The following is a 12,220-nucleotide window of genomic DNA, read 5'->3' on the forward strand; positions in this document are numbered from 1 at the left end:
ATCAAAAGAGGACTCACCCAGTGGGAGAATTTCTAGCAGCCAGAAAGAGAGCAAAAGCCAGCACCCATATCTGGCTAAGGTGCTGATGGGGGTCTGGAAGTCTGTGTTTCCTTCTGCTGGTGACTCATTACTAATTGCTACACTTCGCTTTTTCCTTTTATCATACCCACATTCCCACCTTGAAATTGAACCACCTGTCAAGAATTACCCTACGTTCTGCAAGGAAGTCTGGAGTTTGTAGTTCAGAGCAAAAGAGAGATTCTTGTATGAAGAAAATATAATATCTAAGGGAAAAAACATTTGAGAAGGTTTTTTTTCCTCTGATGTCTTCATTTTCACAATTTTATCACTAACCTACCTGTTTCTATTCATTCATTTTCTCAGCTTCCACATGTTGTCCATGTCTGAGGGGATTTCAAAAATTAAAGAGCACAAACGCGCACAATGGCTTAAATCCTTTGGCTTAGTGTAGTAAGTTGTGCTAGAGTAGGCCCATTGAATCAGTAAGGTTTTGGTGAGTCAACTGGACAAGTTCCATTGATTCAAGTGGTCCTACTCTAGTAGTCTAGTTGTTGCTTCCTTTGCTAAAACAAGGAGCAACTCAAGTAGATCCATCTGAATCCATTGGCCCTACAGAGGAGTTGACTCTCCCGATCCCCAATTGCTTCAACGAGCCACACTCGTGCAACCTATGATGTAAAGCAACAGAATTTCAGCCATCCACTGGAAACTGCGATTGACATTTCAGTTCTGGTCACAGTCTGTTTCCCAAGGTAAGTAGGCAAATACCAACCGGCATGCTATGCCTTTCCCCAGAGAAGGTTCTCAGCATGTTCTGGGCTCAGTATGTTTAGCTCACTCCAGCAGTTGTTGTTCTTGTAGTAGTTGTAGTTATTGTTATCTGCTTCACCCTCATGGCAACATGTTGAATTAGAGACCTCCTGCATATGTTCACTCCCACTTGTGGCAGCACCTGCTTCTTCAGATCATCACCTTGCTTGGTTTCATGGTAGGGAAGGGTAGAAGTGTGTTAAGATGAGCAAAATCTGAATACAGGACGTTTCTAGGCCATTGGTTCTTCCTCCCTCTTTTCTATTTCAGTGGCGGCCATTCACCTTCTCTGCATGATGCATCCGTGAAGGGCCCATCTGCACTGACCATGGATTTCACTCCCCTTGTGCTGGTGAGAGAAGATACCCTTTCACCTGGGGTTCACATGAGGCTGGGCTAAAGCTAGCTTTACTCTGGCTGAAAGAAAATCAGAGTGTTGCACAATCCGCTTGTGTGGGCCCACTACTGCACCGATTCACGGTGATCCCTGCACTTTCTGAGAACGTCGATTGTAATGCTTTCATTGTGTGACTTTAAGGAAGCAATTAAAAACATGGCTTTACAGGGAGACTTTTCACACTGGCCCCAGCTGACCTCTTTCCCCCACTTGTTTTCTTTCCCCTCCTTTTCTGCCCTCCCCTCTTTTCCTCCATCCACTCTGTGATTAGTCGGTGCCATCTGTTTTTTTTTGGGGGGGGGGGTTGGGTTATTGCTGTTGGCTTTAATATCTCTATTTTTATTTTTGTTTTCTAATTTATGAGTTGTAACCCGCCCAGAGTAGTGCTGTGATACTAATGGGAGCAGAATACACACTGAATGACAGTTTTTACATTTTGATGTCAGGGTATAGTGCAATCAATAAAATCTCCTTAAATAATTGTAAACATTTCAAAATGCAAAATAAAAATATTTTAAAATATTATAGCATCTTAAAGGCGAGCTTGTTTCCATTCATGGATGGAAATACTCTTTCTCGGGCATGTGGGCATGTGGTCTAATCATGATATGCCATCTGTATTTAGAAACATCCCCCATGATGGTTGGTGTGGGCGTCATGACCAGGTGAAGAAAGAGCCAATATACTAAGTGGCAAACTACCATTTAGAAACATCCCCCATGATGGTTGGTGTGGGCGTCATGACCAGGTGAAGAAAGAGCCAATATACTAAGTGGCAAACTACCCTTAATATAGGGAGGGAGAATGTGCATTACTTAAAACACAAAGAGTTGTTTCTAGCGCATCAATTATTACAGAGAACTAGCTTATTAAAGAATAGGTGATACTTCTATAAACATACAGTACAATTTGCAAGCTTTCATGGGTAAAACCCATTTCTTCAAAGCAAGTACCAAAGGTACAAAAATAGTACAGTGGTGCCTTGCACAATGATTGCCTCACACAACGATACATTCACACAACGATGGCTTTTCCTGAAAAATTTGCCACCTCACACAACGATGTTTCCTATGGGGAATTTTTGCACAATGATGTCCATTTTTGCTCCTGTAAAAGTGCCTTAAACTGTTTGAAAAGTGTTTTAAATGCTTGCTATTGTTAGCCCACCTCCTGAAACCTATGCAAACTTAATTTGGTTTTGTTCTGAGGCGTCCTTAATTTTTGGTGATTTTTTGTTTTTTCTCTCATTGAAATGCATTGGACGGACAGTTCAATAGAGTTCAATGAGAGAAAAAACAAAAAATCACCAAAAATTAAGGACGCCTCAGAACAACACCAAATTAAGTTTGCATACGTTTCACAAGCTGGACTATCGATGCCAAGCATTTAAAACAGGGTTCAAACAGTTTAAGGCACTTTTACAGGAGCGAAAAGGGACATCGGAAAGAGCTTCAAAAGCAGGGAAACTGAGATTAAAGAGCCCTTTCCGATGTCCCTTTTCACTCCTGTAAAAGTGCCTTAAACTGTTTGAAAAGTGTTTTAAATGCTTGCTATCGTTAGCCCACCTCCTGAAACCTATGCAAACTTAATTTGGTGTTGTTCTGAGGCATCCTTAATTTTTGGTGATTTTTTGTTTTCTCAACTGAAAGCCATTGGACGGAGCAGGGGAGAGGTGCCCAGTGGGATGATTTCGATGTGGATTAGACTGTGCCCCTCCTTTATGCTCCATCGGGGATGATCTTGAAGAGATGGACACCCCCTGAGTTACCGGGACCTTGGAATAACATTTATAGTAACGCTTTTGCATTTGATGGTTGGAAACCCCTTCCGGAGCCATTGGGAGAAGGAGAGAAAGCACGCTTACCCGTTCAGGACGCTTGTTTATTACTTTGATGCACAAATAAATGTTCCACATTTTTCACTGCAGCCTGTGTTGCCTGACGTTATTGTGAAACTACCAGATCCTACTGCTGAAGCCTCTCAGTGAACCAGACCCTCTTCATCTTTATTTAGTCCTGCAGAAACACACTAGAATTTGTGTATGTAGTCTACACCTGTTATCTTCAGCTCAAGCCTCCATTTCCCTCCCCCTACTCTGCCCTCTTCATTATTGAAGAGCCGCGTGTCACATCTGTGCTCCTTCTCAACCTCGCCCGTCTTCAGGAGAGTCTCCTTCCCGTAGTCCAGGTACTTCTGCAGCCACTTGATCCAGTCTCCCTCCAGGACGTTCTTCTGGCCCTCAGTCCAGACTTGGTCGGCCTCCCACCATCTCTTGGTCACCTGGGCTTTGGAATCAGTGGCCATCCAAGTGAGAGTCTCCTTGTCTCCAGGCTGAGGAAATCCTTCCCGTCAGAGCCGAACTGGGGGTGGCCCCCTTTGTGTCCGTCATTGCCGAGTTCACAGCTGCGCATCCATTTCCAGACATGGAGCCCTGGGAAATGGACAGAAAGACACTCATAGGCATCCTTCAGTCTCGAGAGACTATGGTAACATGCTCTGAATCGAGGAGTGTCCTCTCCAGAGCATGAAGCCCGGGTAAGGTAATATGGAGGATAGGCTGTTACCCAAGCAGCAAATCCCCCCTCTCCACATTGCTGAAATGGTCCAATGGAAAGGCAAGAGCCAATACAACTGGTTCCAGCAACGTCGCAGGAGTTGGCAGAACGACACATGCTGCCTTCGGGACTCCAGCTCCGGATTTTGCCTCGAGGTTAACTCCTGAAGCCTTTTCCATGAGTGGATATAGCCACAAGGCAGTGGAGGTTTGAAATTGGAGTTTTCCTTCTCCTAGATGGGCTGCCTTCCATGGCACAGAAAGACACTAGCACTGTGTGATTCCACAACGCAAACCAGAGCTGTCACACCTTTATTCAGCAGAACAAGAGGGACTCAAAAGGCATCGAGCCATGTGAGACGCCAATTTCAGTGAGTGAGGAGAATGGGAGTTGTGATCCAATACATACAGAGGGAACCAGGTTGCAGAAAGCCAGCCATGTTGTAGGAGAAGTAGAAAGCACACACAGACACAGTGTTCTACTGCTTTTTACAAAACATCCACATTACTCTCTGATGTTTTGAACAACAAATAGCTGAGGAATACATATTGTATAATAATGTATACATTACTGAAACAGTGACGTCTACTTTAGCTCAGGCATGTCATGAGAATGGCTGATGGTTGGATTCCAAAAATTTCCTGTATGGAAAATTAGTATAGGGAAAACGCCCCAGAGGGAGACCACAGCTGTGATACAAGGAGATCTGCAAGCAGGATCTGAAGGCCTTAGGAATGGACCTCAACAGATCGGAAAACTTGACATCTTAGTGTTCAACCTGGAGGCAGGCAGTGCAGCATGGTATCTCCCAATTTGAAGAGACACTTTTCAGCAGGCTGAGGCAAAACGCAGTCCCGAAACCAACAAAATCATGGAGCTGGACAGGGGGCAGATTGTATGTGTCTTCAGCGTGGAAGGGATTGTTACTCTCAAATTGGCCTTCTCAGCCACACTAGACACTGTACCAAGATCTCTATTCAGAGCATGTTACCATACTCTCTTGAGACTGAAGGATGCCTACACATCAACTGAGGAATGAAGGCTCCATCTCAGATAGGATAACTCTACATAGAGACTGAAAAAGGGGCTAGAAGAGGCTAAATTCTGTGGGAGCTGCAAGGCATTAGTCATCTGTTAGCTTCCTGACAGGTACCCTGTCTAGCACACAGGGTCTATAACACACAGGGAGACTTTGTGTTCCTTCAAAAACTAAGCCCTGCCACCGGCTCCCTCCATCTTCATGGACACACATCATGTTTTTCAACATTAAGGTGTTGTACAGGAATAAGACTTCCATATTTTTTGGACAACAACCTCAGTCCATAAGTGATGGTGGTGACAAAATGTGGGGATCAGTCTCGGGAGACTAAATGCTGTATTCCTCCTTGGCTATGGAAACTCTCTCTCTCTCTCTCTCTCTCTCTCTCTGTGTGTGTGTTTTTGTGTTTGTGTGTGTGTGAGAGAGAGAGGGGGGGAGAGAGAGAGAGGGAGAGAGAGGGAGAGACTGGTATCTGGTTTCACACTAGAATCAACCCCTGCAGGAATAAATGTCAGCTGTGATGGACTACCACAGACTCAAACAACCAAGGGGTGTTATAAAGCTTCATAGTGCTCCGAGGTCCTTCTTTCAGTGTTATACTGTATTATTAACCCTGCTTGTAGGTTTTTCCTTATTCTTCAATAGTGTGTTTTGGTAATGTTGACACCACTCCTTAAATATCTCATACACTTGAACATCCCTTTAGGGTCCCCATAACTTACACAAACTTTTTCACGATCTTTCGTGCAAATAAGGTTAAAATTATCCACACTCATCCTCTCAGGATCCTTTTTGCATAATCATGGCTCATCCAATGAGGCCTTATTCCAGTCTAAATATTTATTTCAATTTCCAGGCAATTGTTGTAAAATGATAAAATTAGACTCATGTTAAAAGTATCTCATCAAAAACTTAGGTTTGAAATATTTTTTAAAAATCACAGAACAGAAGGCAATTATCTTAAAACACATGAAAGAGTCCACTCACAGCACCACCCCTGTTAACTATCTCCTTATTGTTGTAAAATGCTATCAGGAATGTGGCTTTTGTGTATCTTTGGAGGAAAAGAAGATTTCTGTGGAGGGGATGCCCACATTTGGGGCCACCATAAAGTCTTTTTTCTTACATGCATTCACAGATTCACAAAGGTATAATTCGACAACTAGTCTTTCACTGTGGCATGAACTTCTCTCTTCAGTCTCTTTCCAAGACAGACAGGTTGATGGAGTTTAAGGAGATAATTATTTCAAAGTTTTCCCTCTCTGTGCATCTGTCGATGTCTAATACGATGGGCTCTATAGCGGAAGATTTCCCCACATTCTTTGCACTGATAGAGAGATTCTCCTGAATAAATTTGTTTGTGTTCCCCAGGATCTGTGTTCAGACAGAAGCTTTTCCCACTTTCTTTACAATGATGCAATTTCTCCCCTGAATGTGAGTGTTGATGAAGTTTAAAATCTGAGAGCTGCTTGAATTTTTTACCACACTCTTTGCATGTATAGAGTTTTTCTCCTGAGTCAATTGCTTGATGTACTGCGACGTTTGAGTATTTGGTGAACCTCTTCTTACATTCTTTGAACTGTACGGGTTTCTCTTCTTTATGATGTTTTCTGAAGGTTGACCCAACTGTGGAGATTTTCCTAGATTCTTCATATTGACAGGGTTTCTCTCCTGTATGAATTTGCTGATGTACTACAAGGTTTGCCTTCCGGCTGAACTTTTCCCCACATTCATTGCACTGATGGGGTTTCTCTCCCGTATGAATTCGCTGGTGTACTTGAAGATCACTGCTCTGGCAGAAACATTTCCCACATTCTTTACATGCATAGGGTTTTTCTCCTGAATGAATTCGTCGATGTATTATAAGGTTTCCGATATGGCTGAAACTCCTTCCACATTCTTCACATTTATAGGGTTTCTCTCCTGTATGAATTCGCTGATGTACTACAAGGTTTGCCTTCAGGCTGAACTTTTTCCCACATTCATTGCACTGATGGGGTTTCTCTCCTGTATGAATTTGCTGGTGTACTTTAAGATCACTGCTCTGGCAGAAACATTTCCCACATTCTTTACATGCATAGGGTTTTTCTCCTGAATGAATTCGTCGATGTATTATAAGGTTTCCGATATGGCTGAAACTCCTTCCACATTCTTCACATTTATAGGGTTTCTCTCCTGTATGAATTCGCTGATGTACTACAAGGTTTGCCTTCAGGCTGAACTTTTTCCCACATTCATTGCACTGATGGGGTTTCTCTCCCGTATGAATTCGCTGGTGTACTTGAAGATCACTGCTCTGGCAGAAACATTTCCCACATTCTTTACATGCATAGGGTTTTTCTCCTGAATGAATTCGTCGATGTATTTTAAGGTTTCCGATATGGCTGAAACTCCTTCCACATTCTTCACATTTATAGGGTTTCTCTCCTGTATGAATTCGCTGATGTACTACAAGGTTTGCCTTCAGGCTGAACTTTTTCCCACATTCATTGCACTGATGGGGTTTCTCTCCTGTATGAATTTGCTGGTGTACTTTAAGATCACTGCTCTGGCAGAAACATTTCCCACATTCCTTACAAGAATACGGTTTCTCCCCTGAATGCCGGCGCTGATGTACTTTAAAAGTTGAGGAACGACTGAAACATTTTCCACATTCTTTACACTTATAGGGTTTCTCTCCGGTATGAATTCTCTGGTGTACTTGAAGATCACTACTCTGGCAGAAACATTTCCCACATTCTTTACACTTATAGGGTTTCTCTCCAGTATGAATTCGCTGATGTACTTGAAGATGTGAATTGCGTCTGAAGGCCTGTCCACATTCAGGACATTTGTATGCTTTCTCTCCTGTGTGTATTCTTTCATGTCTTTTAAGTTCTGGACTTCTGTTGAAGCTCATGCCACACTCTATGCACTTACAGACGTTCTCTTCAGAATGCATTGATTGAGGTCCTTTAAAGTCAGAACTAAAGAATTTGTGTTTTTCCCCTGTGTGAAATCTTGTATCTTCTGGGCTCCATCTGAAACTTTCTCCATCCTCCAAACAGTGACACAGATTTATCTTGGCGTGACATGTTGGACATTTCACTGGTCTTTTCCTCAGAGGGATGCTTTGTTGATACTCTGAGCGTTGAAGAGCACTGATACTCCTGTGACAAACCCAGACCTACTGGGATATGTCACACAGTTACTAAGCTGCCACCAACCATTCCCTTTAAGAAGTCACACAGACCAGGGATGGATTTTTAAACAATAAAAGAATAAGGTTTATTTACATACAACACACAGGGATAATAAAATGATTAGGTGAATAAAACAAAGTAACGTGGCTTAATCTCACTCATACAAGCATACAGTTTGGTTCACCCAGAACCCTTAACTTGAAGCACAGACCCTGAACCCATCAGTTCTGGCTAACCAACAGACACCTGAACCTATCAGGTTGGTACTCTGACACACAGTAGTACCCTGTCTGACACACAGACTCCCACAACAGCTTCTTCTTCCCAGCTGCTGCTTCGTCACAACCCAGTGTCTCACAGTGTCTGTCTCAGCATCTCTCTCTCACCACACAGGCATCACATATTTATACAGTACAGCCCCTCCTCCTGATGTCCCGCCTTCCACTCCCCATAGGATGGAACTTTCCCTCCAAACCCATGACAGACAGGTAACATCAGTGCTGTTATGTAACACCTCCCCTCTTTATAAGTTGTTTTGTAGGGGGAAAGCTAAGGTGCTTTTCACCAAAAAACAACCTAGGTAAAATACACAACAATAGTTATACATCCCATATAATACTTACTCATACTTACATTCTAAGTTAAACAAAGCAAATAGGCATTTAAACATTTACCATATACATTACATCAATTTACCTTTATTCATACAAACCAATTCAAAACCAGGTACATTTTACTTTTTGTCATCATTATATACACATAGTCCATGTTCTTTCGCCGTCTTCATTCTTCCGGTCTTCTTGATAAGGCGTCAGCAACACAGTTCACTGACCCTCTGACCACCTTCACTTCAAAGTCATAGTCCTGTAGGTTTAAAGCCCACCTCATAAGTTTGCTATTGTGGGTTTTCATTGTCTTTAACCATTGCAATGGTGAATGGTCAGTACACAGAATAAAATGTCTTCCCCAGATGTAAAGCTTGGCCTTCTGGATCGCGTAGACTATGGCCAAACACTCCTTCTCCACGGTTGCCAAATGTCTCTCACCTTTTTGAAGTTTCCTACTCAGGTAGGACACTGGATGCTGGTCACCATTCTCATCCTCCTGGCACAGAACTGCTCCTACCCCGCTGTTAGACGCATCGGTGTAGATGATGAACTCCCGGTCGAAGTCTGGAGCACGCAGGACAGGATAGTTGATTAACGCCTCCTTCAACCTCTGGAACGCCGCCTCACAGTCGCTGGTCCACGGGATGCGGTCATCAGCCTTCTTCTTCGTCAGATCGGTCAGCGGAGCCGCAATCTCGCTAAACCTCGGGATGAACTTTCTGTAGTAGCCCACCAACCCAAGAAATGATTTGACTTTTTTCTTGGTGTTGGGTCTAGGCCAATCACGAACAGCTTCTATTTTGGCCTCCAGGGGTTTTATCATTCCTCCCCCTACCATGTGACCCAAGTATTTTATTTCTGGGCTACCCAGCTGACACTTGCTGGCCTTTACTGTTAGCCCTGCTGCACTTAACCTCTGCAGCACTACCTCCAGGTGTATCAGGTGATCTTCCCAGGTATTACTGAAGATCCCTATGTCGTCAATGTAGGCCACTGTAAAGTCACTGAGCCCTGCCAAGGTCTGGTCCATCAGCCTTTGGAATGTGGCTGGTGCATTTCTGAGACCAAAGCTCAGGACTCGAAACTCATAGAGACCAAAAGGGCTGCAAAAGGCAGTCTTTTCTTGATCCCTGGGATCAATTCTTAATTGCCAATATCCCTTTACCAGGTCCAATGATGAGATGAACCGACAACCCCCTATGGTTTCAATCAGGTTGTCTAGCCTGGGCATTGGGTAGGCATCAGGAGTGGTTACACGGTTTAATTTCCTGTAATCGACACAAAACCTAATGCTCCCATCAGGCTTGTCCACAAGGACTATCGGAGAGGACCAAGGACTAGAAGAGGGGACGATTATGTTCTCCCTCAGCATCTCGTCCAGCTCCTTCCGCACCTTGTCCCTATAGGGTCCCGTTACTCGGTATGGGGATACTGCCTGCGGGGGTGCATCCCCTGTGTGGATCCGATGCATCACTCCCTTCACTATCCCCGGCTTGTTGGAAAACACCTGTTGATATTTACTAAGCAGCATTTTTAGTTCTTGCTGCTGGTCTTGGGTGAGTGCAGGACTGATCTTTACCTCCTCTGGGTTGTATTTTACTTCCCCTCTACCCTCCCAGAAGGGTAATTCAGCTTCCTCACTCTCAGCTGCTTTTATTGCGAATAAAACCCTCTGTTCCCCTCTGTAGTAGGGTTTTAGGGCATTCACATGAACCACCCTCCTTGCTTGGTTCTCCTCCTGCTCTATTAGGTAGTTCAGGTCTGACATCTTGGAAATGACCCTATATGGTCCTGCCCATTTGAGCTGCAGTTTATTCTCTCTGCAGGGCCTAAGCCAAAGCACTTCCTCCCCTGGGTCAAAGTGCCTCTCTCTAGCTTTGTGGTCATACCATGTTTTCTGTCTGACCTTCTGCGCTTGCAGGTTTTCTGCTGCCAGCTCTAGATTTCTCCTTAGGTCATTCATCAAGGTGACTATGTAAGTCACAACGTCTTGTGGGTCATCCTGGGTGATCTGCTCCCAATTTTGTTTGATCAAATCAAGAGGCCCTTTCACCCTTCTCCCAAATAAAAGTTCAAATGGACTGAACCCGGTACTGGCCTGTGGCACTGATCGATAAGCAAACAAAAGGGATTGCAGCTTCTGGTCCCAATTGTTTGGATTCTCTGCCAAGTAAGCCCTAATCATGCGCATTAGAGTCCCATTGAACTTCTCAGTTAACCCATTACTTTCAGGATGATAGGCAGTGGTTTCCTTGTGCTTTATTCCACAGATTTGCCATAAGCGTTTCATGAGCTTTGATGTGAACGATGCTCCCAAATCTGTGATTATCTCTGAGGCAAATCCCATCCTGGACATATACCCCACCAAAGCATCGGCCACTGTGTTAGTTTCGATGTTAGTCAAGGGTATGGCTTCAGGATACCTTGTGGCATGGTCCACAATTGTTAGGATGAACCTGTTCCCCCTCTTTGTGGCCTTGGGCAAAGGTCCCACAATATCCACCCCTATGCATTTGAATGGAGTGTCAATCACAGGCAAAGGGCACAACTTTGCTTTGGTCCTGTCGCGGTTATTCCCCTGCCTTTGACACACATCACATTGTTTACAGAACTCCCTGATCTGCTTCCCTATGTCAGGCCAGTAGAAATTCTGTGTGATTCTCTGCTGTGTTTTGTTCACCCCTAAGTGTGCAGCAAACATGTCAGAGTGCCCCCTTTGTAAGATCATGGGGCGATACTTTTCAGGTACCACCAGCTGACTTCTGATCCCATCTCCCCCTTTTGAGATATTCCTCAGGGTCTCTCTATATAAAATCCCCTTTTTCTCCAGAAATCTCACTGGGGTTTCAGGTGTTAGCTGGGCGTCAGTCACCTGTTCAAAACACTTTTGGAGAGTGGCGTCTGCCTTTTGCTCCTGTCCAAATCTGCTGTCTGTGGTTAAGGTTTCCACCACAGCTTCTGAACTCCCCTCTGCTTCCGTCTCTGGCTCATCATTACCCCCCTGAACTGTCCCTGTGGTGGCTTGTGAGCGTGTAATCACTAGCACCCGTTTCACATGTTCAGCCAGGTCATTTCCCACGAGCACGGCTGCTGGCAGAGTCGATGAAATCGCTAGCCGCCAATCTCCCCTCCAGCCTTGAAAGTTGACAGGTACCTCTGCTACTGGCAGAGAGATTACCTGCCCCTCAATCCCTGCCACCTTTATGCTCTCATTTGGGATTATAAACTCCCTAGGAATAATATCTGGATGGCACAGGGTTACCTGGGAACAAGTGTCCCGCAGCCCCCTATACTGACGGTCAAGTATTCCTACGTCCACCCCAGCTGTCTCAAACAACTGAGAATCTGTTTTTACCAGCAAGCAGCGCTTTACCTCTATAAGAGGACCATTTTCCTCAGCCTGATCAGCAGAGGTAGCTGTTCCAGACTGAGTAGTCATGGCAACAGGCTCCCTCTGTGACACTGAGCCTTGCTCTTTCTGGACACAGAACACAGCTTTTGGCTTGGTCCCACTAGAATTCTGAGGCACCATTCCTTTTAGCTGCTTTAATTTCTCACACTCTGAGATTAGATGACCCTTTCCCTGACAGAAATAGCATTTTCTGGTG

The 12,220-nt window shown here is 44.4% G+C and overlaps 3 protein-coding genes across 3 annotated transcripts in view; all 3 read right to left on the reverse strand.

Moving 5' to 3' along the window:
- The window catches only part of LOC144587386 (uncharacterized), a 176,572-nt gene that overhangs the window by 23,804 nt on the left and 140,548 nt on the right, over positions 1-12,220 (reverse strand). The window lies entirely within an intron of this gene.
- Positions 1-12,220, reverse strand: part of LOC144587388 (uncharacterized) — a 54,700-nt gene that overhangs the window by 3,079 nt on the left and 39,401 nt on the right. The window lies entirely within an intron of this gene.
- Positions 5,645-7,969, reverse strand: LOC144587366 (uncharacterized). Its single transcript, XM_078387767.1, has one exon. The coding sequence runs from the start codon at positions 7,761-7,763 to the stop codon at positions 6,069-6,071; it is 1,695 nt and encodes a 564-aa protein (XP_078243893.1). The 5' UTR covers positions 7,764-7,969; the 3' UTR covers positions 5,645-6,068.

The sequence above is a fragment of the Pogona vitticeps genome, chromosome 2 (assembly GCF_051106095.1).
Source record: "Pogona vitticeps strain Pit_001003342236 chromosome 2, PviZW2.1, whole genome shotgun sequence".
Taxonomy (NCBI): domain Eukaryota; kingdom Metazoa; phylum Chordata; class Lepidosauria; order Squamata; family Agamidae; genus Pogona; species Pogona vitticeps.

What these genes read in the sequence shown, in the direction of transcription:
- LOC144587366 (XM_078387767.1), bottom strand. Translation starts at nt 7,763, where the DNA reads ATGCATTCTGAAGAGAACGTCTGTAAGTGCATAGAGTGTGGCATGAGC.